Source organism: Alosa pseudoharengus, unplaced genomic scaffold, assembly GCF_046254945.1.
Source record: "Alosa pseudoharengus isolate Yale_2024_CS ecotype anadromous, Long Island Sound unplaced genomic scaffold, YU_APseudo_1.1 YU_APseudo_1.1_scf_2, whole genome shotgun sequence".
Classification (NCBI taxonomy): Eukaryota; Metazoa; Chordata; class Actinopteri; order Clupeiformes; family Clupeidae; genus Alosa; species Alosa pseudoharengus.
The window spans coordinates 48,507,480-48,534,963 of NW_027468663.1; the positions used below are offsets into that span (position 1 = coordinate 48,507,480).

The following is a 27,484-nucleotide window of genomic DNA, read 5'->3' on the forward strand; positions in this document are numbered from 1 at the left end:
TTAAACATTTTCTGGGGGAGGACCCCCAAACCCCCCCTCCCACATATGCAACAATTAGTGGGGGGCCCTTAATACATCTGGGTCCAGGGGCCTGAAAGTCCATGATCCGTCCATGCATTTAATAAACATTAAAACCTAAGACCAAGCAACAAGGATATCTGAATCAAGAAACATTGCACTGTTCTGAGGAACATTTGAGATGGGTCGGTTTTCAAGACATTGTGTTCACCATTGTTACCTCAAAAAAAGAGAAACTCATATACAGTATGATGAAGAAATCTTATAAAAGTCAAAACATGAGAAAAAAAGAAAGAAAGAAATCTTAAATTACATTATATAACAGTAAACATAAACACATCTGAGTGAACGTTAAGTGCTGGGTTAATATCCTGCCCCCGAACGTGGAGGAATCAGACATACTCATCACCCCTATATTACTGATGTCACCAGCAAGAAACGGAACACCACCACAAAACAGACCACTTCCATGCTTTTGCTGGTTCAACCGGGGGCTTGACCCCTCTGAGCTAAGGTTCAGTGGGGATGCTGGGATGGAAAATGGCAGAGTACCACAGGCCTCCATCCCTTTCCTCTTGTCAGTTGAGTTGGTTTCCTGTTAAGTTATACAACAGCGTATAGATCAACTCAACCACACACTGCAATGTTGTTGCAATTCATTTCTTTAAAAAATGGAAAAAAAAGAAGAAAAAAACAAGCCCAAACTCACACACAAATGAAAAGAGCACGGTGTCTGTCTGAACCCCACACCTCAAAACGTCATTTCCTTTAAGGTCCGGTGCATTCCAGGCTTAGTCTCTGATCCTTGCTTTCAGAGCAGGTATACATATGTTGTGTTTGTGTCTGTGTTTGGTCCATGTGAGAGCCTATACGTTGGTCTCCAGGCCATTCATGTCTATGGCGCAGTGGTCCTTGTCCTTAGGCTCCCGCTTGTGATGGTGTGAGGACCTCTTCTTCTCCATGGGCCGGCCCTCCTCCAGCTGCCGGATCCGGGCCACGTCCGGGGAGAAGTGCTCCGGCTTCCTCAGCATGCTTGTGGGTGAGGGCTGGAAGCCGCCGTTCTTCTGATAGGCCATCATCTGCTGGATGCTGATCATGGGTTTGGTCTCGCAAATGAGAGGGATCTGTGTGAGGGAAAAGGAATGTGCACAAGAGAAAAGATGACTCACTATTAGCGGACTAGTTTATTTTTAGAATGTTATTACTGAATCTTATCATTTGAATTATAAGATGATCTTTATTTTTCCTTTTTTTCCAGTTTACTTTCATGGCAATATGACTCAATGCCGTCATTGGTGGACCATATCTGCAGTTAATGGCTCACAGAAATACAGTATGTGAGGGCTTTTTTAGTTTTTCTTTTCCTCCATCATGTCAGTGTGACATTGGGCTAGGCCTATATCTGCACAGCCTTTCCAGATGGCCTTCATTAAATGTGCATTATACTCGTTTCATTATTCAGACGGTTTGGGATTGGTGTACTGATCCCGTTGCCGAATATGAGATTCTAAAGACTACTTGAAGAAGCTCATGCTGTTTTTGTTTGTCCTTGGAGTGCAGAATATGAAAAGAGAAAACACTCTAGAGGGCCACACTGTCTGTACCTCTTCACCCTCCTTCACAAAGTCTTTCCTGCAGATGTGAGCCATGATGCCTGTGGCCAAGGCATCCCCCATTACGTTCACCATGGTCCTGAAGCGGTCCCTAGAACACACACAAGTACCGTGAGGAAGAACATTGCACTGTCAGTTTATGTGTCATTTAAAACTGATTAGCATTGGATAAGTTCCCATTTTCCACATTGCTTCATGTAATAAACTGATTATTAATGAAACTTCAAATGAAAATATTGTGATGTGTTTTGCCAAATAATGTTTTGTTAACAACAAGAAGTAAGGAAATATTATAATGTATATACAAATACAAACAGTCTTTGTGAGTGAGCAGTGTTGACCATCCACATTATGCATATAGGCTGCAAGGCTACTTGAGAACTTACAGCGCCCAGTCCACCGCGATGATGAGAGTGATGTCATCTGTGGGCAGACCAACCGAAGTCAGCACAATCACCATAGTTACAAGGCCAGCTTGTGGAATCCCAGCAGCTCCGATACTGGCTGCAGTAGCAGTGATGCTGCAAAGGGTCAAGAGAGGTATAAAAGATCATTTCTGTTGAGCTTCTCCTTTCAAATATACAGCTTTACTTTGTTCAAAGTCATCCCTGGCAAATCCTCTTAAGGTTCTACCACCACCCTCCAGGGTGTCTGCATTATGACATCAGCCAGCCTCAAAACACCTGCGCTCTCAACAACCCAGCACGCTGCAGTCCGATGGAAACTGTCCAGAGAGCTGTGGCACACTGCTGTTACATTAGCAGCCAAAATAAAGGCAGTCTGTGTGAAACTCCAGCAGCAACAACATCAATCATAGGCTAGTTCGACAGCAACAACATCAATAACAGACTAGTTCGACAGCAACAACATCAATAACAGGCTAGTTCGACAGCAACAACATCAATAAAAGGCTACTCTGAGATGATGAGAGAGATGAAATGAATACAGGCCATATGGGTCTTAGTCATGAGAGATTAGTACAGGAGCACCATAGAGAGTGTAACATGGCCATGGTCTGCTTACCCTGATCATCACCATTTAATTACATTAGACCGGATGGATGGAAGGCTTCTTTTAAGTAAGAGGCCCAGTGGAAGGGATTCACATGTCACGGAAAAAGCACTCAAAAGCAGACTGGCCAAATGGTGACGTATGGTATTTACATACGCACTGCAACATAGGCAGCTGACATGTAGAATGAGAACAAGCATGGTGGAAGGTGGAGTGCAAACCATGGACAAGGCAGAAGAGCCAAGATCCCATGTTTTTGTATGCACTCAAGACACTAGGCAGGTGGGACATGTGGCCTAGTATTATTGCAAAAAATACCAGGAAATATTGTCATATTTAGTCAGGAGAATTTAGGGAACACAATATATAACATGAACATGATCTGCTTACTCTGATCATCATGTAATTTCATTGGACTGGACGGATAGAAGGCTACTTTGAAGTAAGGCTTATGGTACAAGGGCTTCATGTCCACTGCAGGTAAAAAAAAAACACTCAATGGCAGACTCACCTGATGGTGATGATCTGGCCAAAGTCCAGCTCATAATTGTTGACCTGGGCGATGAAAATGGCAGCTACTGCCTCGTAGAGCGCCGTGCCGTCCATGTTTATGGTGGCACCCACAGGCAGTACAAAGCGGATGATGCGACGGTCTATGTGGTTGTTCTCCAGCAGGCACTTGAAGGTGATAGGCAGTGTGGCAGAGCTGCAGGGAGAAACATATTATCAGGGTTATTCAGAGTCGTCTCGGCATTATGTTGCAGGTCTTACTGTCAGCCATAAATGGACAGTTAGGAGCTGAGAGGGCCGGTCCGAAGCTGGCAAAGAACAGATTGCTGTGTCAACTACTGACAAATAGAAAGGTGACAATGATGTGCAGTAGCATAGCATGAAAGTGTGTGTGAGTGTCTCTCTCTCTTTCTCTGTGTGTGTGTGTGTGTGTGTGTGTGTGTGTGTGTGTGTGTGTGTGTGTGTGTGTGTGTGTGTGTGTGTGTGTGTGTGTCTGACCGTCTGACCCCGTCTGGCTGTCTGGAACATAGCAGGCTTAGATATGTAATACTGTAATATAGTCTGAGTTGATGGACATGGGACCAACATTTCCAGCTGTGCCCTTGGTGATATGTACACAGTATATATTTTCAATGCTCTTTTGACACAGCATTGTTAAAATTGCCTGCCTTGGCCGTTAGTCCTCCTGAACTGAAATTAACTTTTCAGCTATAGATATTGCACAGATTTCTTGTTGTTTTTGCATATATGCATATACCGGTATGATTATGTAACTGATAACAGTACTGTTACTAGCCTGCTCCCCCTGGGATTATAATGAACAAGGCGCTGAGAGAAAGTGGAATAGAACATTATGTCCAATATTCCAATATGTGGTTTAATGTTCTGCATTATGTCCAATATTCCAATGTGTGGTTTAATGTTCTGCATTTCTCATTAGTGGGTCACTTTGATACTAAAATTATGATTCTATGTAATGACTGTATGATATCTGTACTGTCCCTGTGTATATCTGTGTGTGACTTTAGAGATAAGCAGGAATATTATGACTTTGCAGTGTTTCACTGTTCTGCATGGCTGCGTCAGTAGCTATCAGCTCCGGATTGCCAGGTTGCCACTAATCAAGGTCTGATTCAGTGTAGTCCACGTGAGATGGGATGACCAACGCCATCTCCCGTCAGCCTGGAAGGATACTTAAACCCTAACTATTTCCTTGTCTAGTTAGAGCAGCTGATGGATCGATCTTCAGGTGAAGTCATGCAGTCTCTCCCTTGATGCGCATCATTGTAAATAAACTCTGTTCCTGATTTTTCATACTATTGGTCTGACTGGGTCTCTATTAAATATATGGTATCAAAATTACCATCAGCGCAATACTCCAATTATACAATTCTGTTGACAATGCTCAATATTAGTACTGTGATTGTCTCACACTGCAATGTTTGCTATTGAAACTTAAACGGGTCTACACATCATCTCAGCCGAGACCAAGTGTATGTGGACTGCTTGTTTACCTGGAGGAGGTAGCTAGGGATATGAGCAGGGCCTGCAGGATGCCCCTGATGTAGACTATGGGGCTCTTTTTGGTGATGAAGAAGTACATGGCAGGCAGGATGAAGAGGCCGTGCAGCACTAGCCCCATAACCACAGTGATGGCGTAGAATCCCAGCTTTTTCCCCATGGCGGAAGGGTCGTCCATCTCCAGAATCTTGCCAGCGACCAGGAACACGATGCCAAATGGGAAATACCTAGAGTGCAGTTGATACGGTCAGTTTATGAGCAGTCAGTATTGGTTCATTAAATAGTCATTCTGAACAAACATACTCTGAACCATTAGCTTTTTAAAGCAGCTAGTTTTTTAATAACTTGCTAAATTTGCCCTTATTAATGTAAATGTCAGATTAATATCCACACAGCTTTTCTACTCATACAGTGCATAATGCATTTTTATATATAAAAAAAACAGTGACTACATTATGAAGTAGAATCTTGACATGCTCCTAAAATCTCATGTGATCATCCACTCTGATGCTATGTTATCTACTAAACAAAAGAAAGATGAATTATGTAAATATCCATGTGGCACAGAGCCTCAGATTTCATAACTGTGATATGTGATAACACAGTGTATGTGACTACATCCTATTCCTACGAAAGCACTTAGTGAAGCATTCAGAGGAAGATGCTCATTGTGGGGTGAATGTGTGAAGATGAATGTCCTTGATCTTACCAGATGACAATGGCAACTATTTTGAGCACAGCTTCGTTTAGACTCTGACAGAAGTTCACCAGGGCACTGCCATTGGGTCCCATGCGGCCAAGCATTATGCCTAAGAAAGGTACCACTTCATCACAATATATACAGACGCTCTGGCATGACACATGATAGTTAGACCATTTTAACATGCTATATCCCTAGAGCAAAGACACAGAACATCACATAGATTATGACAAAAGCTTAAGATCCGTCATGTTAAGAGAGGGGCTTCCTGTTTTAAAGGAAGAGAAGTCTTATGGCAGTAGGCTATGGTAAATTAACTGAACCCACCTACACCAAGACTTGTCCTGCAGCTTTCATTTCCATCCCAGAGAGAGGTCTCTATGTCAGTAGAAATGTGTGTGCCATTTTACCTGAGTGGCGTTAACTCTGATAAATTACCCTGGCTTTGAAAAGACTCATTTATCAACTTAATTACATTATAAGACAAACACTGAGCATTTCAGCAGAGCATGAGACAGATTACCTTTCCTGTCAAGGTTGATTTCTGTAAATATGTCTGATGTGTTTGGTCCCTTTGGACAACACATCAAACTTGTGTACTATAGTTGCAATACTGACTAAAAACTCACAGTAAAAACTCACTGAATACATTTTCTTGCTCTCTAAGAACTTCCATCAACTCTGGTTTATTATTTTTTTAGCAACAGATTTGAGCTCAATCCACATGGCTTTATTGCCCCATGTCGTTATTCTTTCTCATATTACAGATTGTTGTGAATTTATGTACGTATCTTACCCATGGTAGCAGAGAAAATGACAATGCCCAGGACATTCATGCCCTCACTGGTGCCCGGTTTAATTTGGAAGGTGACAGCAGGTGGGGGCGTGAGGTCCAGGGAGAAGTTCTGGATGTCGGTGCCATTGTCGTCCTGGATGCCGTAGATGAAGAGTCTTCTCGTGGTGGACTCGGCAAGTTCCTGGCTCACAGTAGGCCTGGGGGCCATGATGGGGATACTCTGGGTGCGATACTATGGACCAGGGAGCAACATGGAACACCCAAGACATGAAATGTTATTGATTATTGGAACTAATCCTCCATTGATTGTGCTGACTAAAATCCCACACTGAGAGATAGTTGGGAATAAATGTCTGAAAATCCAAAATCAAAACTGAGAGCTTGAATAATTGTCGATGGGTCTCATTTATTTTCAGGATTCTCATGCTTTCTAATGAATTGGAAAAGAAAGAGGAAATAGCATTTGATAACACATACTTCAGCGCAATTAAATTATTGAGGCTGACACGAGTGAGATTTATTTTTTAGTGCTCGGTGTGCAGAAAAAGGTCAACATTTTCCCTCTTGATACAATGACTGTGTGACTCACCTGCTGGAAACAGGCTTGGACCAGGTTGGCTGGGAACATGTTGCTGAAAGAGAGAATTAAAAGAACCATTAAATGGCAGGCACAAGTCAAGGACATTTTTAAGGTTTGTGGAAAGCTCACTTTAAAAGAAAAGTTCTTTGTGTGAATTATAGTGTGGCTTTCATGTGAAACAGTAAGGAGAGCAACAGCATATGTAAATTGCATTCAGCATTAAATTGACTGTCCAGATATCAGTGTGTTCCAATCTAATGCACCAATCCTCTAATGAGCACTGGGGAACTTTTCTATAAAAATACACCATGGACTACATTGCTGGTCACAACAAAACTTTAAACATATACTGAAATATCTTGTCACAGTTTTTAAATATGCTGAAAATACAGGGATCAAAATGTGATGTTATGACATGGAATCAGTAATAATTTATGTCAGTGTAAGTTTTCCTCTCTCTTCCTCCCTGTTTGATTCCTCTCTGATGCCTCGGCTGGATCCTCGTAGGTCGCTTCTGACCATATGGTGATGTCTGCAAGCAGCTGAGAGTGTCAAAGCTTTACAGCTTTCAAAGCTCTCAAAGCTGACATATGGATCCCAGGGATCTCAAAAGGTGAGTGTGTCTCACGAAGTTGCGATGCGTATGTATGTGTATGTGTGTATGCATATGTGTATGTGGTATGAATCCTTGTATGTACACCTGATGTGTGTGTGTGTGTGTGTGTGTGTGTGTGTGTATGTGTGTGTATGTGTGTGTGTGTGTGTTAGTGTGTGTGTGTATGTGTGTGTGTGTGTGTGTGTGTGTGTGTGTGTCGGGATGGGGGGTGGGTGGGGTTAGCAGTTGGTTGATGCTGAAGTGGTGAAGGTGGTGCAGGTGCAATTAACCCTATCCAGATGACCTTTGACCCAAGGGCCACTCTGCACACTGACTCTGGCCACGGCACCGCTGACAGGTGCCGGCGCTCAGGTCACCCACCTGGCCTGACACCCAGCACTTAAGCCGCTCTAAGGTCTTTGACACAGAGAACTGTAAACTCTCTACCTCCTGCCTCCAGCTGGGAGAACAAACAAATCTCCAAATCCCAGGTGGTGTGGGAAAGTAAAGGAGGAGACATGCAAAGCCGCTTCAAACGGACTTCTTCTTTTAAGCCCCAGTTGGTAACCATTCGTTTCGCGCTGGTTGGGCCACTGTCATTGTTATTTTGTTGTAAGAGGGTCAAGTGTCCAACCAGAAACAGTGGGTTATTATCACATGTTATCTAGTCTTAATGCAAATTTATGCACAGGCTCTTGTCAATTTGGATGTGTATTAACGCTGTTGTTTTTTCTTTTGTTCATCTACTAAAGTGCCACTTGAGAGCCTTACCTGTTAATTTATGCACGGCATTGTACTTTTACACAAATGCAGTTCGTGGGATTACAGACATATTTGCAGACAACTTACTAGCCATCTAAATAGTACAAAATACCCTGAATTCAGCCAATACACACTCTCACACAGACACACGCGATAAGGGCCAAAGTAGCTTAGCATTAAATCCCAACCACAGCTGTGTTTTGGGAACAAACACTCTCACACATACACACACACACACACACACACACACACACACGCACACACTGAGGTATTTAAGTTTGTTACCAGAGAAAATGTTTAGCCTATACTTATGAAAAACATTTCAGCTATTGAACCTGTAACCATAGACCTCCAAGAACAGCCCTTGATAAGCTCATCGAGTCAAAAGAGAACCTGTGTCTTTGGCATGTCAGCATGACAAGCCGAGTATAGTGACAAAGAACGCCCCCTGAGCACCTACGCAGTCAGCCCTATAGTCTGCGCTCTCAGTCGCAACCATACATGTGTTTAATCGAGCATGTGCCTCACAGCTTCAGCGCACGCTAAAAAGACAGGATTTGTTTCTGTAGGATTCTCTATGCATCTTTACTTCTATCTAAAACACAATGGCTAGATATCTATCTCTGTGCTTGTCATCCATCAGGCATGTTTGAAGAGGCTGAGGAGGGTATTTGCTGGCCTTTGCTGTCCTGATATGGGTCACTTCAAGGACACTCTTCTCTGCAATTAGCCTAGTGTTTGCATTAGTCTCGCCCCTGCCTTCAAGCTGTGACTTCAAAGTTCACACAAGACTGGGTGCCGTAAACAGCTCAAACATACAGTATGTTAAAATTCTGTCCAAGTCATATTTGATGTCTTGAGAAGAATTCAGTTGGATTAATCAATTTTATGCTGTAAAACTAGTAGTTATACCAGCGTCCTGAAAACATCTACTCCAACAAACTACAGGGGCATAGGATTATTCAACAAAGTTTCTAAAATACATTGTGTTATTCTAAGTTTTAAGCTCTAAGCTTCAATTAACCAGTGTTTGATAAATGTATAGCTTACTAAAAAGAAAGGTTTTGAAAAACTCACTTCAGCAGTTGGTTTTTCCTCTCGCCACCATCTTACCAAAACCTTTCTTTTTAGTAGGCTAAACTCTGTGTACACAAACAATGTTCTCAATGCTCGAGTTCATGTGTAGAGACCCTGGTGATACTTTGAGCAAAGTCTCATGTTGTGTCGAGCCTTCTTAGTGTTTTAAAAAATAGCGATCATAGTAGTGCCCCTAGCGCTCCCATTCAAAAGGCCATTTGACCAGAAAACGAAAATACGGTCAATTGTAATTGTGCTTTTAAATGAAAGTTTGACTTGGGTACTATATATTTAAAAAAAGACCCTAGGTTGCATTTTGGCGAGAGTTTTGCTCTGAGAGGAAGTTGCTTCAGTTACAGTAGAAACATCAGTATAGCATTCACAAAAATGTTTAAGTGGACTTCAGAGGCATATTAAAGAGAGTAGGGCCTACGATTTTACCACACAGAAACGGTTATCAAATCTAAACATGATGTAACCCACCTTAAAGTTTGGTTACTAAGGCCATAACTTATTAGAATGGTCTAAGTACTACGGAGACCCTAAGGGGACATGAGCAAAATAAAATCTAAAGTTTAGTTTCATGTGCGCACATGAAAGTTTCACATGAGCACATGAAAGTTTCGCGTAAATAAATAAATAAATATGAACAAATAGCAAGAACAAGAAGCTGAGTTTACATGATTATATGTATTTCTTTTTCATTCTCTTTTTGGTTTGCTGGAAAGTGAATTGAAATCTTTTTGAAGTTCTGAAGTTTTTGAAATCTCGAACTCCGATTGTTTTTTATGTAGCCTACACTGGAACACTGGATGGCGAGCCTGTCCCCTTGGATCGTTTGAACTGTTCTGCCCTTTTCAAACTGGATAACCAACCCCTTGAACTCGACCCCTTGGATCAACCCCATTCTCTGTTCCCTGGACACAGTTAAGCCTTCATACATATACTGACATTGTACACTCACACCACCTTACCCTGGTATTTCTTTTGTTTTGGATATTTGAATTTTTAACAATTGATTTGATACTTTGATTTTTTAAGAGCTGTTTCATTATTTTATAGGGTTTTATATTTATTACTATTTATTTTCTATTTACTAGTATTTCCTCTTCTTTTCTGTTAGAGAAAATATATACTTGTATTTAATAAACCTGCATTATTTATTTATACCATTTTACATACTGTTGTATTGTCAATTTTCTCCCCCCTTAATGCCGAACCTAGAACTGGCCTAAACCAAATCGTAACCCATAGAGGCACCTTTTTTTACTTTAAAGTACATTTTTTTAGTAAGTAGAGCAGAAGGGTGCTACAATAACATGGGAGGTATTTTTTTCCATGAGTGTTTGTTTTAATGTCCTAATTGTACCTATGTAAATGAGACATTCAGCTGAATCTGACACACACACACACACACACACACTTTCAGTACAAAACAGTCACACTGACAACTGATGCTTCCTTGTCTTCCCCATCCCCGCAGACCTTACCGGATGAGGTCAAGCAGGGCATCGGCGGAGCTCATGATGGGCTTGCCACTGTCCTCCGAGTCCTCCTTCTGGGCAGCGCCCCCGGGGTGGATGACGGACACCATGACGATGCCCACCACTACGGCAACAAAGGTGGTCCACAGGTAGTAGGAGATGGTCATGATGCCCAGGCGGCTGGAGCACTTGGCATCAAGGGCAGCCAGCCCAGACATCAGACTGGTCATGGAGGAAGAGATGAGAAATGAGATCAGTTTGGACAGAGGATGCGATGGTGGAGGTGTTTCCCTCTACTTCTACAGGACTTCTGTGGTCAGCTCATGAATGGATTGAGACTAGTTAAGGCTTTAATGGCAATTCCGTTAAAAAGGGACATGCCATACATCTCACCGACAAAAAAGACGACTTTTGAACTTTGAGGATTCTTTGGTTCTGTTTAATTTAACAGCTTGAACATTTTCCAGCTTTTAACTATTGAGCAAATGAATTCATGTACAGTAGTTAAAAAGCAACCCATTGATCTGTTTAATATGTAGCTTGTTATATGCTTTTGTAGTAGAAACCAAACATTCATAGGATCATCCACCATCTTAACAAGAACACTCCCTGTCCAAGTACACTGTATGCTTTTTACTTTTAATCAATACACTACAGCCTCCTACTCTCCTGAACCATCAATAATATGAGTGTCATAGACTGTGCTGCTTTTGGGTCTGCCCTCAAAAGGGGGAGTCAGGATGCCCTCTGCTCAGGATGTTCTGTCAGCCCAACAAGATCAAGATTTGCAGTCATGACATGCCAACTGTGATATAGCCAATTCTGTGTGATTCTTGTTCTTTTTCACTTCCAATGATTGCATGACTAATATAATGTACTAACACAATTAAATGATTTTGGAGATGTTGGACAAAGTGGTTCATATTCAGATAGAATGCTGTGGGGAATAATGTTTTACAGTTTGACACACTGGAAGACACTGGTTTGCTGGGAATTGTTTTTCTGTTGTTGTTGTTGTAGAAACATTTTCTGGAAGACAAATGGTACACGACTCTCCTACATAATTACATATCCACAAGGCAACACTATACTGTACGTCCCAGAAAGACTGAAACACAGTGGTCTGCCAGCAATCATAAAAATGACTACAGCAACCAGATTTATAAAAATGTCAGATTCAAGTTACCTCAAATAACCTCCCACTGAACCATGAAGCCCCTCTCATTACATAAGACCTCACAGATGTTAGCAACAGTGCGTGATGAAACAGACATCTTAGGAGTGCAACCTAGAGTGCTGAGTAAAAACACTCCCTCCATTTTTCATCCGGCCAGCCTTCGCTCACAAACACACTCCTCCTCTGTCCAACATTGCAGATGTAATCACATTCACAACACCCCTCTCATTCATAACAAACTCCAGAGCTGATTCAATGTGTGTTGCTGATCCTTTGGCATGAACAGTCTGTGTACTGTATGTGCAGGGTGCGATTTGTAGGGGGGGATGGTTAGGATTCCCCCCCCTCTGGTTTTCCTATCCCTACCTCTGCTAAATTATTTTTATCGTCGGGGGGGGGGCAACATTTATCCCCCTCTGCCCCTCATATTGATTAATGCTATAAGTAAAGCGCTGCAACGTGAGAACAGTCTAGTAGGCTAGCCTACATAATAATCTGACATCAGAAACGCACCGTCACCGTCAGCACTGATGCTGCTGACACAGTGGCTGCGTGATAACTTCATTTGGCCTTGATCGTGCAGGACATTTCAGAATGTCGAGTGTGTAATCCATCATAAATGGCTAGGTTCAATGGAAAAGTTAGCTGGACAAATGAAAGAAAACGAGAAGGATTCAGTGAAGCATAATGATGTTTTAGAACCTTCAAAATGAGAAAACTGATGCAACAGATGGAGGACAACTGCAGAACGTAGGCCTATTGTCCGAAGGAACTTACATTAAATGAGGAGATATTTGTGTAGGCTATTTGGTTACCAACTAACACTGTTAGCCAATTCACTAAGACTTCAGTGCCATCATATACAACGTTTTTTTACACAACAAATACAGAAAGGATGGAGGCAGCAAAAGTAGAGAAGTCATTTCAGATGGGGCAAGAACAAGGTAAATTTGTATGCTTGACAAAACGTAGTCCTACCCTGCATTAGAGGAGCTGATCATCATACCAAGCACACTCGCTGTTTAAAGTCATACACCACGGTAAACTAAAACTAAAATGTTACAAAGGTGGCAAAAACAATACAGGGTATTATTAGCCATGACATTACTAGGCTATGAATCGTTCGTTCATTTTTTATTTATTTTTTGGGTGGTGGGGGGGGGGTTTACAAACTTATTCAAAATCATCCCCCCCTCTGGTTTTTACACAAATCGCACCCTGTGTGTGTATGTGTGTGTGTGTGTTTTGAAGATTTTATATGCTTTACATATCACTGCAGGTGCTATGTCAAAACAAGTTTAGCTATAATGAGATGATGACATTGAAAAAGACTAAAATAAGTGCTTTTCATCATTCAAATAACTGTTTCAACTGAATGCTGAAAACAACACCAAATGGACTGAATTCCAATCTGAAGCTTAATTCATAACACCTGTTACCTTTGTATCATTTTACCTTTGTATCATCAACTGTATACCACACATTCATGCCATGTGTTTATATTTTTTGCACACAATGGATCCAGATCCCCAGCAGTGTTAACTATTCATAAGACCCAATATTCCTCTCTCCACACTGATCCTTGTTGGGCCAGCAGAACAGCTTTTAGGAGCTCAAACTCTAATCTTGGGCCTGCCCAGAAAGCTTTGGCACCACAGAACAGTTCTTGGGCTGTTTTGTGTTGTGTTAGGTGATCTGTGACTTTTGCTGATCTGGAAACAGTGATGGAGCTCTGAACAGCTTTTGGGTGGAATTAATCTTAATCTCCACCCCACCACTCTACCCAAGCTGTGGATATCCACACCAGATATTGCCAGTTAGCCAGCTGGGAATCAAAACAAGCATTAAGGATAGTACAGCCAATGGGAGAGGAAGAGGATTTCTGTAGCAGCTAGTAGCTTTTGCTACAAAAATCTGAATGAAGTCTACAGTAGCTAGCAATGACACTGTTTATACTGAGCTTATAACTCTAAACTTGTTAGCTTTTGGCTCTTAAATGCATGGACATCTGTTTCAAAGCCTTTCATTTCATACACAAATTCATTGTTTGAGAAGATTATTCTGCCAGACACTCGTTCTCTTTAACATCATTAATAAGCTGCCTTCTACCACTGACTTACCTCAGCAATGCAGTCTTCAATTTTTACGGCATTTTTGGCAACGGACAGTAGGCTTCTACATAGTGTTATGGATGTTGTGTTGATTGGTGCATAAATAGGCTACTCATAGCTACCTATAACTCTCTCATTTCACCCCAACAAAATGGACTAAATGCTGCAAACCTATTCACAATATGCATGTTTCACCTCCCTTCACAGATTAGATCTGATTCAAGGTTCAGTTGTTCAGGGCCATAACTCCATCCATAATCATTCACTGAAGTCACTTCAACTTTAAGTAAACTCAGCCAGTTGTGGGTTTAAAGGATAAATCTGGTCTAAAATCAACCAAGGGTCTATGTATGGATCATAATGAGTGTACATTTTTGTTGGGGACCAAAAGGATGTTAATATTGGGAGTTGGGACATGAAAATTCTAGAGGATTGCTATATGATTAATTGGTATGCGATACCAAATGGCACAGCCTTAGTTCTAATGTTATAGTTTATACTGTAGATCAAATCATTTACTGATTGCTTTGTTTACAGGGATATAGCAGCTATTTATTACTTTTGTTAAGTAACTATTTTATTCGAACCGAGATTAATTGGATACAATCAAGTCATTGTCCTGTCCCTGCCAAGTTGGAAAAAGGTCAACTCGTTCCTTCATTCAACTTTAGAAGGTTACAAAATGCTTGCTTATATTTAATGAGTGTGTGTGTGTGATGGGTTGGTGGTGGTGGTGGTGTGTGTGTGTGTGTGTGTGTTTCCGAGTGAGTATGAATGATGGTGTATGGGCGTGTGAATAAGAAATGGGAAGTATGTGATGGAGCAATAGGGGAGTGGGGTGGTGGTGGTGTGTGTGTGTGTGTGTGTGTGTGTGTGTGTGTGTTTCCGAGTGAGTATGAATGATGGTGTATGGGCGTGTGAATAAGAAATGGGAAGTATGTGATGGAGCAATAGGGGAGTGGGGTGGTGGTGTGTGTGTGTGTGTGTGTGTGTGTGTGTGTTTCCGAGTGAGTATGAATGATGGTGTATGGGCGTGTGAATAAGAAGTATGTGATGGAGCAATAGGGGAGTGGGGGGGTGGTGGTGGTGGTGTGTGTGTGTGTGTGGGGGGGGTAAGTCTCAGTGATTATTGCCAAGGTATACCACTCTAGAAATCTATGTGATAGCATTGCATTGCTTGCAACTTTTTGTGTTTTATCATCCTGTTTACGTCTATATATGTTTATGCAGGGAGATACCTACCTTATCCCCACAAAACGTTCACGGCTGATTATTTACATTTAAAGAGAATTCTGGCAACATAGATCTCCTAGTACTGTCGGTACAAAAAATACTAACTTAAAAGGAAACTCCGCTCCAACAATAAGAGACGATTTTTGCATGATAATGAGTGCAAATCTTTTGTTTGGGACCAAGACAACGTCAATCAGTGAAGAATTGAGTAAGACTGGAATATGCGTTTACAACTGAATCATTATCATCCACAAACTGTTGCTAGGCTGGAGTTTCCCTTTCATGTAAATAATTAGCTGGGGAAGTTTTGAAGAAAAATCTATTAGTTAAGATTCCCCCCCCCCCCCCTTTTTACCTAATATATCCCTGCATAGACATATAGACATAAACAGGGTGATAAAACACAAAAAGCTCACACCAATGGAATGCTATCACTTATTTTCTAACTCTACCAACTCTATTACCCGGCCAAAGTCACTATGAGACTTATTACATTTTTAGACAAATTACATTTTTCCCCTCATGTGGTACCAACAAAGCCCTCTGGCTCAAGGACTATTACATAGAAAGAAAGAAAGAAAGAAAGAAAGAAAGAAAGAAAGAAAGGAAGGTTTGGCCATGCATAACAAAGGATTACATCCCATGGTGTGTGGCCCTGCATGCATGTGTGAGACTGTAGAAAACAGGAGTTGAGCACCATCTGGGGCTTACTCCACTGCACCTCTGCTAGACAAGAGCATTACAGTAATCCTGCCTTGAGATGAGAAAGTCGAGCTCCTCTGCTGTGGCACCAAAACTTCTTTGGGGGAGTGCAGGTACATATAATTGTTACAAATGACCAAATGATTAGTTTTTACAAAGAAAACCATCTTCCACTGTTTCACTCAATCAGCATCGAATCAATTATTTGTTATCTCAATACAAAATTTCAGTAGTGCAAGAACATATTCCAGATATACTAAACACCACACAAGATAAAAATCCTCGTGAGCAACAGCAAAATGACATGGTCCTCTACCATTTTTGCCTTTTTGGGAGTTCTGCATTTCAATTATTCAAAGAGAGCACCTTTCAGTAACCCAGACAAAAAGACTCTGAATTCAGTTATCAAGGCCTTCACAAAGTTTGATGTTTGGCACTAGTTCCGAGAATTCTATTATTATCATACCTTCATTGGGATCACCTTGGACTCACACTTTTTCAAAGCAAGTAGAATGTCAACAATTATCTTTGACATCATATTTGTTCCAGTCTTCAAATGGATAATAAGAAATTAGAATTACCTGACCTTATTAGGAAATTTTAGGTCATGTCAATTACAGCTCTCACCTAGCAACCGTGACATCTTCACAGATGACTGTGAGGTACTAAAAGCATTAGAACTGAAATGTATGAATCATCTGTGTCTTTCGCCCACACCAAAATGTAGATGAACTTAACAAGCTTTATAGCCACACTCTTGAAAAGTGTGTGTGTGTGTGTGTGTGTGTGTGTGTGTGTTTGTGCGTGTCTTTGTGGGTGGGTGGGTTATGGAAAGCACTGGGATAGCAGTGGCAATAATCAAAACGCCCACACGTTGCCATGTTTTCAGCCAGATATCAGAGTTATGGTCGTAAAAGCAGCGGTAATCAGTAATGAAAAACAAAATAACTGTTACAGTCTGCATGACCCTTGTTTTCCCCCTATTTTCCTCCTCTTACAAGGCATTGATTGGAAATCAGTTAACAAAAATGGTGGATTGGGGATAAGGAGACAACGGCGTGTTTGATTGCGTAGCCGTGCGCTCAGCTCATAATCTGGTCCCTACTCTTGGCCCTGGGCAGATGGTGCAGAAATGGGGGCAGAGTGTGGTCCTTGCGTTGAACCTAAGCCCTCGCATACTGTTAAGCTTGCATGTCTCGATTACTACATCAATGTTTTCCACCCCCATGGGTACTGGGAGGGAATGTGGCAGAGACAGAAACGATGTCTAAAGTGTGCTGCGATGTGCCACTGGTACGTCTTGACTGACAGATGAAGAGAAACTAGACGTGTAGTTCCACTGTCCTACCCTGCATGCTAACTAGAGGTCTAATGTCCTACTGTTCTATCCTGCATGAGACTGTGAAAAAAACAGCCTTGATCTGGACCATATGTCCAGCAGTGCCACTGGACATTACTGATATAATGCAGTGTCACTGAACATTAATGACATAGAGGTACAGTTGCTAAATGTTTGAGATTGAATCTTCAATGAGGTTGCTCTACGTAGTAATTTATTGCCTAGCAGAACTACTGTGTACCCAGATTTGACTGTTATAGCGCATTTAAATTCAATTCCATAAATACATACCATCAAAATTTTATTTGCCCATGACACATTTGGTCATGAGCATCTTTTGCATTAAAGATGCCCGGCAGCTAACGGTAGACAACCTTGACACTAGCAACAAGCCAGTACAGTGCAGTTGGCCAGGTTGGACTTTTGCAGATTAATGGCAATTAACCAAGCTGACCTCCACGTGTGGCCTACTGCCTGGCTTAGAGCTGTGGTGTCAGTGGACTGACATAACCTCCCGGCCCTCCTGCTCTCGCGTGTGGGGCTGGCAGACTGAAACACTAACCTCCACCTTCTGCTTAGCAGCGTGGGGCTGGACATGCAGGGGTGTGTGTGTGTGTGTGTGTGTGTGTGTGTGTGTGTGTCAGCTTCTCATCCAGCCTTTGCTGCTCTGGGAGCTTAAGTAGCTTATTGCCAATAGAGCACCTCACATTTGATCTGTGTGTGTTTATGTATGTGTGTATGTGTGGGTGTGTATATGATTGCATATGTGATTTGATTGGGTCTTTGTTGCAAACATTGTGTTTTTGTCTGAATATGTTGTACCAGCAGTGAGCATTTGTGTGTATGTGGTGTATTCTGCATTGTACAAGATACAGCCAAAATGCTGTGCAAGTGGACTGAATTACATTACAATTAATTATGAGTACAATGTCCAGTTCTCGTTTGCTTCATGATTTGTTTAAATAATGGTGGCATTAACTCATTTGAGCTATCTTTGAATTATGATTTAAGCTCTTTGTGTGATTTCCTAGTGTTTCTTCTTTTCTATGTACCATCCTTGTCTGCCAATTGTATGTCCTCGTATGACTACGGTGCTAGTTGGCATTCTGTACCAGTACCTGAGACTTGTTCCAGTGTTTACAATTAACAGCAGAGACAAAGACACACACCTGACCTACAGCTACAGTGTCTTTGTTCTTGGTTGTTATTACATCGACAACACAAACTCTATCCTGCAGTGGACTCCATTTCTATTATATCATATTGTGTTTAACATTTAATGGCATCGACAGCTGCCTATGACCCTGTGTGTCATAATGTTTCTGCTCACATAGATTAAAAAATAATGGCTCAATTTTCTTCCAATTTTCAGACAAGGCAGAAGGTCACAATATTTTGGTCCATCCAACATGATGATTGACACATTTCTTTCTCATTATTACATTATAGAAGCGAGGCTCTGTAGTCTCATGACTGCTCTTGTTTATTCAGGAGGTGTGACTCCATACATCCAATCTTATGGTCTGTGATGGGTTTGACCACATACATATACATGTACGGACAACTACACAAATACAAGCTGAAAAGCAGATCTGAGGGGTCCACATGAGTGATCTGGAGCACCTGCAGCAGCAGCAGCATCAGCACTAGTAGCAGCTGGACTTACCTAGACACAACGAGAGGCAGGATGAGCATCTTCAGCATCCTCATCAGCAGCTCCCCCGGAAACTGGAAATACTTCACCTCCTGCGGACAACCGGATGGACACAAGAGAGGGGCTCGTTAGGGACAGCCACAAGGGTCACGTCATGTCAGTAGGAAACATAGGAGGCCAGGATTGGTGATCGGTGATCGTGATCGTGATCACTATCCAGTAGTAAACAAAGTGAACAAAACCTGACAGCAGCTTTTTACCCAGTGAATAATCAAATTATATTGTACATTGTGGGTTACATTATAATATATATTGTGGATTGTAGGTATTTTGGCAAGAAGCTGAGATCATTGTAGAGCCAAACATACAGTAAGGAGGTCGTATCTAGCTACAAATGTCATTACTAGTGATGCGTGAGGGACAGACTGTTCCTCAAGGAAAAACGCAGAGAAAAGAGAAATGTCTGCAGAGTGCTTTGGTCTTTCCAAAATAGATATGAGGCATTTATTTAACCATTACTTGGGAGTTGTATCACATGAATTGAAATGGTTACATTCATGTTCATGCTGTTGTGTTCGTTGGAGGCTGTAATTTGTGTGACTGTGGTGCTGCTAATGGTATGAGCCTGTAATGGTGGTGTGGCTCTGTAACAGTAACACACAGAGTACAGAAATAGATTAGGAACATACAGCTCTGGTAAACAGCGAGAAAGCATATGTACACACAAACACAGAAAGAGAGACAGAGAGAGAGAGAGAGAGAGAATGTAAGAAAGATTTATTCTTATAACACTAAGAGTTGAAGATCATGTGCCAAGGTGTGGACAGGACCATATTGCATTTAAGAGGAGCTGGAGGGAAGCTGTGCCTATGCTTAGGGCTAAAGCGCTTTAAAGTTCTGCATCGAGGCACCAAACTTAGACCTGCCGATAGAGATCAGTGTCAGCGCTGTTAAACGGCTGGCCACCACTCAAGCATGGGTGAGGACCAGGGAGAGCAATGCTAACCCAGGTGGCATGAGGCCTGGGTACCTGTCACCCGCGGGAGGATGCACAAGGCATCTGCCACCCTGAGTGTACCACTGTGTGTGTGTGTGTGTGTGCGCGCGCGTGATACAAAGATGTTCTACGAAGCATTTACATTTTACAGAAATATGCTGTGAACAATGCATATGCCAAATCTAATGCTGTAGCTTCCTGGTTGTAAGCATCCAAATGCATTACATGCTTTCAAGATTCATTCACAGTCTGCAAGCATTAGACGTCAAATACATCTTGCCAGAAATCAAATGTCCAAGTGCTTCTAGGTGTATTTTCAGACATTGCAAATACAATGGAAAAGATCATTAAGGCTACAATAATTATTTCTTGGGAACTGTCATTTTTCTGACATTTTTAAATGAGGTGGTTTTGTCTGGTGGAGGTGCAATATTTAGATTTAAGACATACAATAGCTGTAGCTGGTGACATGACGCTGTAATTCAGTTCTCTCTGAGGGTGGTGAGATTACTCTCCATGTCTCACCAAATGTTTCTCCATATGGTGACCTGTGGCTCCAACTGCAAAAGCTATGTTTTTCTTTTCTTTCTTTGTCATGGGAAACAAGTTCTCCTGAATTTCCAAACTGATGTTGTACATTTCCTTCACTGAGCTCACCTCAGTTAACAACAATAATACAGCAGTTCAGGTGTCCACATTGACGTGGAACCTAAAACAGAATGGGGGGAATAGGCCATGTTAGCATAAGATAGATAGATAGATAGATAGATAGATACTGTAGATACTTTATTGATCCCCAGGGATCATCTGATAATTACAGAGCCCATGTTCCTGATGAATTGGCTGTTTATCATTTTATTTTCCATGAATACTGAGCTTGAATGTTTGGGCAAAGACCCCAGATTTATTTGAATGCACACATTAAAATCCAGGTTAAAACTGTGGACTACACCTTTTAATTACCAGGACTATGAGATAGTAACTTGCTCAAGAGGGTCAACAAAACACCATTACTGTCTGTTCATTAGTGATATAGGGTTGTGTGTCACAGATCTGCCAGGCAGTGATCCACAGCTCTGACTGAACACTAATCCCTTGCCAGCAACAAACATGGCAAGCTCCTCATGACAGAAACCATCGAAGAGGTCAGAAGCTGTTCAGCTTTCCCAACCAACATCATCACCATAGAGACCATCCATGGAGTCAGCACTGGAGCTTTCACACATTTCAACTCTTCAGTGGAACGTATTTACAATGTTAATTCATCCTACTCCTATTCCAATTATTCTAGAAATTCTAGTTCAAACATAGTTTGAGAAAAAAAACAATTGGACCATGGAGCTTTCCACGAATTTATATCATTTCACTCAGTAACCGCATGTGTATCCCTGATATCTAATGACAACTGAAACACTTACGCAAGTTCTAACTACTTGCAGTGTGCCAGGGTAAAATAGTCTGTTCTACAAAGCTACTGGAGAGAGTTACAGATGAAGCCTGAATATCTGAGAGGTTTTGTGGGTGTCCTGGCCCTGAGGTGGGCAGGCTGTGGTGGCAGCGCTTGGTGATTAACTGACCTGTGCAGTGAGGTGCTTGGAGCGCAGGAAGAAGCCCAGCAGGCAGCCGATGACCACCGCCAGCACGGAGAGGATGAGGAGTCCATTCTGTTGGCACACATTCTTCACCCGACTCCACACTGCACCCAGCCCCATAGTGACACGTCCACACTCGCACTCGGCCTTACTGTCAGTCACCCATATACTCGCCGCCGAGCCCCAATGCAACCGGGAGGGGTTGGGGGGGGGGGGGGGGTCGGACAGGAGGACTTGTGGAGGGAAATGGAATTGTGGAGGGAGGAGAGGAGGGCAAGTCAGAAAGTAGTGGAAAAGAGAGGGAAGAAGGAGATACGGGTTTGCACAGAACAAGGGAGTTGGGAGTTTTCACAGAAGACGAAGAAAAAAAAGTCCTGTTCTGCGTGAAAGCACTTTCTGTCACTCCGTTCGCCGTCTCAGTCCCAGACTAAAGCCCATCACACTTTCCAGGCATACACTTATGCTCCTTCTCTCAATCATTCTCTCTCTCTCTCTCTCTCTCTCTTTCTCTCACTCCCCCTCTCAACCACAACCCCCTCCCAGTTCTGCAGATTGGCCAATAGGGGGCTCTTGGACAGCTGGCAGTATTGTCCCTGAGGTTAATACCAGTCATCCTATTAGGAGCACACTACATTAAGGGGATCTCAAGCTGGATTAAGGATCTCTGAACAATTGGACAGGGGATTGGTCCAAACCGTGTAGCTATGAAAAAGCACCTACAAGGAGCTATATTAACAGTCAGTAGATGACCCAGGGTGGGGGGGTGAGGGCAGACCACATGCAGTGAAATTGTCCCATGGTGGACCATGTTGTGACTGTGGACAGCAGGCTCATGGGATCCAGTCAGCCAAACCACCACGGCTAACGCAGGGATGGGTGGGTGGGTGGGGCTACTGTCAGTGGGGCGTGGTCACAAAGTGTCTCTCACCAACGTATGCGTGTCCAGAGGAGCCGTCTGTCAGAAACGATTTGCCTCTCGGACGATAAGAGCATGCACCAGCAGGAAACAAACGGGATCGATTTCATCACCATGAGTGGCTTGCTGCTCTGGGATCCCTTCTGAAGTGGGGCATGATGTGGGGCCAGGAGAGATGCCATCAAAATCAGCACAAGTAGTGGAGTGGGCCACTGAATGCGGGTGGTGGTTTTGGAACATTTCCATTGTTTGGGAGCCACCCATCCGTCATCAGACACAGCATGCTTTCTGCTAATGCCAGAGCTGCAACAGAATCCAATCAGAAGCCAGTGGGTGGACTGAGTCACCAACAGGATGATCCTGCACAGAGATGTACACAATAGTGATCTATGTCCGTATCAAGAGGATCCTTAGAGATGTAACGTGGGAATGAATGTGACCTGCCACTTTTCTCTGGTACATTTCTAATCTAAATACACTTAGTCAAGTCAAGTCAGGTTTCTCAAAGTGTGGTCTGGGGACCACTGGTGGTCCGCAAGCTATCTCAAGTGGTCCGCGAGCAAACGTGGTAATTGCAATAGTTGCAATATTGAACCAACTTGTATGTAAATCCTGTAACACTGCCTATAGCTACGCCAGTTTAAATCATATGAATCCTCTGACACAATAAGCAAGGTGCAAAAACAGTAAGCAAGGTGGTTCAGTGAGTAGGCCTATTGTGTAATATAATGTTGACGTAGGTCTACTGTTTTTTTTTTTTAGCTAGGTGGTCCGTGATTCTTTTTTTATTGGTTAAGTGGTCCTTGGTCTGAAAAAGTTTGAGAAACACTGCACTAGGCTACATTCAGCCTAGCAGTATCACTCTTAATGGACCTTCTTGAAGTACACCCGTTTGTGCACGCACACGTTTCCTTTCAGGGCCAAAATGGCCAACAGATAAAGTAGGGCCCAATTGCCCCGATGGAGCAGTTAACACCCAAGTAGAATAATTAACACCCGAATCGTGCTTCAAAGAAGACTGGTAGACCCAGAATAGAGTTGTTACACTCTCAGCAACTACTGTATGCCCATTCTGTCTATTCTTTGTAAAATGACAGAGTGACTACTTCACAGAATCCCCCTTTGCCCAGTTAAGGACAGCAATAGTACTACAAGGAACAATAGTACTCATCCGTAGAGTGCAAACTGGGCATTTGATCAGTTATCAGAAAGCATCTGTAGTTAGACTGATAAGCATAACAATTGTACATTTTATGACTAAAGCATGAACGTTTCCACATATAATGTATATACTATAAGGTTTAATTTTAGACGTGTAGCCATTTTGTATCTGACAAATATACAGTTCTATTCCAATAGAAATGCTTATTTTGGCCTCATTTGTTGCCCTGGTGCCTCATTCTTCCTGGAACACCAGTTTGGCCATTCCAGGTGTAAATGTAAACATAGCAACCAGAGCAACTGTGGATGTGAGTGTGTGTGTATGTGTGCATGTGTATGTGCGCGTGTTTGTGTGTGTTAGCGAGAAAGAGTGTGTGTGAGACATTATAATCCTCTACCAACAACCCTGGTAACACTTTATAATAACTACACACAATTCATCATTTATTAAGCCTTTGTTACTTATTAGTTAATGGTTTGTTCATCATTAGTCATTTATTGTTCATACATAATTTATCATCAGTAAAGCATTGTTCACACAGTTACAAATGGTTTGTTCATAGTAAATAAGCCTATATCTAAAATATGTTTATACATTATTGTTAATACTTAATAAATTATGCAATAATATGTTTTTTGACGAAGAAATATTTCCATTATTTAACAGTTGTTACATACACATGCACTAATGATTAGTTAGGGTGAGAATACATATTTTATAAACCACTTCCTAATACTATAATTCATGATTAACTCAAGAGTTACAAGTGGTTAGTTAATGATATTTTGTGAGCTCATCTAAAGTGTGGACGTTTTATGCCTTGCAACATATTTACAAGTTATAAAGTTTACATTTGCATTTAGTCATTTAGCAGACACTTTCACCTAAAGCAACTTACACATGTCAATGAAATTAAAGGGCAAGGCCACATTGGTGGACGCCAGGGCTTGAACCCCCAACTTTATGGGTTACTGCATGTTGACCCTGCTCTTTATCCACTACACTACCTCTGCCCAGTGGTATTGCAACAGTCAATTCAAAAATATAATATAGATATGTGTGTTTACTATGAACAAACCATTTTTAACTGTGTGTAAATATGATTTACAGATGAGAATTAATGAAGGAATAATGTCTTACAAACGAAGAATACAGCATTTTATAATAGTTTACAGATGTTTAATAAAGGCTTAACAGTGTGTAGTAGAAGAAAAAGAAACTCTTGCATAGTTGTACTGTAGGTGTTTCTATCTGGGCCAAGTTAGTGTAGTGGATAAGGAGCTGGACTAGCATGCAGTAGCCTGAAATGTTGGTGGTTCAATTCCTGGCTTTCACTGTTGTGTCAATGGCCTTCAATTTAATTGACATGTGTGTGTTGCTTGTCTGCTAAATGAATGAACGTGAATGTAATCTTTACTAATGTGTTGCAAGGCATAGAAAGTCCTCACTTTAGATAAGCTCACAAAATATCATTAACTAACCACTTGTAACTCCTGAGTTAATCATGAATTATAGTATTAGGAAGTGGTTAATAAAATATGTATCCTCACCCTGACTAATCATTAGTGCATGTGTATGTAACAACTGTTAAATCATGGAAATATTACTTCATCAACAAAATATTATTGCATAATTTATTAAGTAAAAACATATTTTAAATATAGGTTTATTTACTATGAACAAACAAGTTATAACTGTGTGCACAAATACTTTTTTTATGAGAATTAACATAGAAGCAATGCTTTACAAATGATGAACAAAGCATTTTGTAATAGTTTGCAACTGGTCTATAATGGGAAAATTATAAGTGGTTGTTTCATTATTTATTAAGTATAAATCATGTACTTACAAACATATTTTTTGGATAGGATTATTTACTATGAACAAACCATTTATAACTGTGTGAACAAATGCTTTTCTGATGATAAATTATGTATGAACAAGAAATTACTAATGATGAACAAACCATTAACTAATGAGTAACAAAGGCTTAGGTGTAGTTATTATACAGTGTTACTGCAACCCTTTGCTGAACACAGGAAATCAGCGAGCTGGCAATGCCGTACATTCTGCCTGTCCCATTGGAGCATGCCATCCCGCCAGTCCCAGCGTAGCACACACACAGGGGGTCTTACAGCAGATACTTCATTGCACAGAAAAAGGATGGAGGTCTCAGACCCATCCTCAACCTGAAGCATCTGAATGCCCATTTGAAACAAATGCTATTCGGGATGATTCCCCATCAAATTCTTGTCGGTGTCCATCAAGGAGACTGGATAGTCTCTGTAGACTTGAAGGAAGCGTTTTTGAGGATTGGGAGTTCACTGTCCGACCCTTTGGAGTTTGGACTATTTCTATCCCATTGAACATTCTCGAGGTGCATAGCTGTGGCTATCTGTTTTGTCATACATATATGCAATCATACAAATATGTAATTTGGTGTGCACATTCTAGAAACAATAGAGAGAAATCAACAGAATACTATGTCAGGAATTTTGGCATGTCAAATTACAGTATCTGACAAATATTCAATAGTCAATTCTTTTTCAAACATCTTTTTAACCTGACATTTCACAATGGATTCCAATTGCTATAGAATCTATCGTTGCTGAGTGGTACACTTGGGTGGTCCTATCTATCAATCCCATTTCAGCAGCCTATACTTTTCATTATACTATCATTGGCTCTATATTATCATTGGTCAGCTATCCACATGAATTGTTGGATTGAAAAGAAGAAGACGTATGCTGAGCTAGTGCATATGAATACCGTATAACACAGCACATGCACTTAATGTAGGTTGACAAGCAGGCTGATGTCATTCTGTTTGTTTTGACATAATTACTTTTGAGACCCTTTATTATGGTGCTGAAAGCATCTTTCCCCTCACGAAATGGAGGCTGTGTGAATCTGAGAGAATTAAATAAGCTTCATCCATTCAGTAGCAGGGCACCACCTATTGTCAAGAGCTCTTGCTTTATTTCTTAATGGCTTCATCCTGTCAGGCTGAGCCTCTGTGCACAGGCGGCTAATATCATTTAATCCGAGGGGAGATGTGATGAGCTTAATCACGAGCAGCATGGTGCCTAAAAAAAGAGAGTCATTGTTTCAGGGACTCCACACAGATCCTCTGGCGAAGCAGCTGCCTTGAAAGATCCCTGAGCTGATGTAGTCACTAATGTGAGCGAGCGGTGACTCTCGGTCTCTAGGGAGATTCATGAGAGGCGATGGACACCGTGTCTATTGTGTACCCTTGCTTCTGCCTCTCTCTGCCTCTCCCTTCTTTCTCTCTATCAGCCTCAGGTTGACCCCCCCCCCCCCCCCCCCCACACACACACACACACACACACACACACACACGCACACATACACACACACGCACACACACACACACACAGACACACACACACACACACACACACACACACACACACACACACACACACACACACACACACACACACAGACACAGACACACACACACACACACACACACACACACGCACACATACAGGTAGCCCCCTGGCCTTGGGCTCTGTAAAGCACCTTGAGATGATGTTATTCTGTGTTCAACATTTCACACTGATTTGAAGAATTTTGTTCCGAAATGCAATATACTCAATTTCAATTATTTTTTTTAATTCTTCTTCTTTATTATTGTCCAGGTAATATATGTGGAACTGCAATTGAGTTATTGTTATTTAAATTATCAATCAACTCAATCAAAGCAACACAACTGCATTGTTATTGATATTACCTGAAATACACAATTAAATAACATGACTTGAGACAAAAACATGACTTGAGACATTGTGTTTTGGAATCACACTCTTCATAGTGCACATCATTAATTGCATTTACCGTAGTTTCTTCTTTAATTCAGATATTGTATACACTGAAGAGACCAAATGCAGTTTAATGCCAATATCAATGA

At 41.6% G+C, this 27,484-nt stretch overlaps 1 protein-coding gene across 2 annotated transcripts; it reads right to left on the reverse strand.

The window, feature by feature from the left end:
- Positions 1–884: 884 nt before the first annotated feature.
- On the reverse strand, positions 885–21,592 carry slc1a7a (solute carrier family 1 member 7a). 2 transcript variants are annotated; one of them, XM_076296043.1, is made up of 11 exons: positions 21,458–21,592; positions 18,896–18,975; positions 10,674–10,889; positions 6,759–6,801; positions 6,170–6,401; positions 5,383–5,482; positions 4,667–4,900; positions 3,154–3,348; positions 2,018–2,152; positions 1,623–1,722; positions 885–1,142 (listed from the first exon to the last, which is right to left on the reverse strand). In XM_076296043.1, exons 1-11 carry the CDS (start codon positions 21,590–21,592, stop codon positions 885–887), a joined length of 1,728 nt encoding a protein of 575 aa, XP_076152158.1. The 2 variants fall into 2 exon arrangements, with proteins under 2 accessions (XP_076152158.1, XP_076152157.1); XM_076296042.1 differs by having other exon boundaries at positions 1,614–1,722.
- Positions 21,593–27,484: the final 5,892 nt, after the last annotated feature.

What these genes read in the sequence shown, in the direction of transcription:
- slc1a7a (XM_076296042.1), bottom strand. Translation starts at nt 21,592, where the DNA reads ATGGGGCTGGGTGCAGTGTGGAGTCGGGTGAAGAATGTGTGCCAACAG. An exon ending in CATTTTCTCTGCTACCATGG is followed by an intron (nt 5,483 to 6,169) that starts GTAAGATACGTA and finishes TACCTTTCTTAG; the next exon opens with GCATAATGCTTGGCCGCATG. An exon ending in ATAGTTGCCATTGTCATCTG is followed by an intron (nt 4,901 to 5,382) that starts GTAAGATCAAGG and finishes ACTGCACTCTAG; the next exon opens with GTATTTCCCATTTGGCATCG.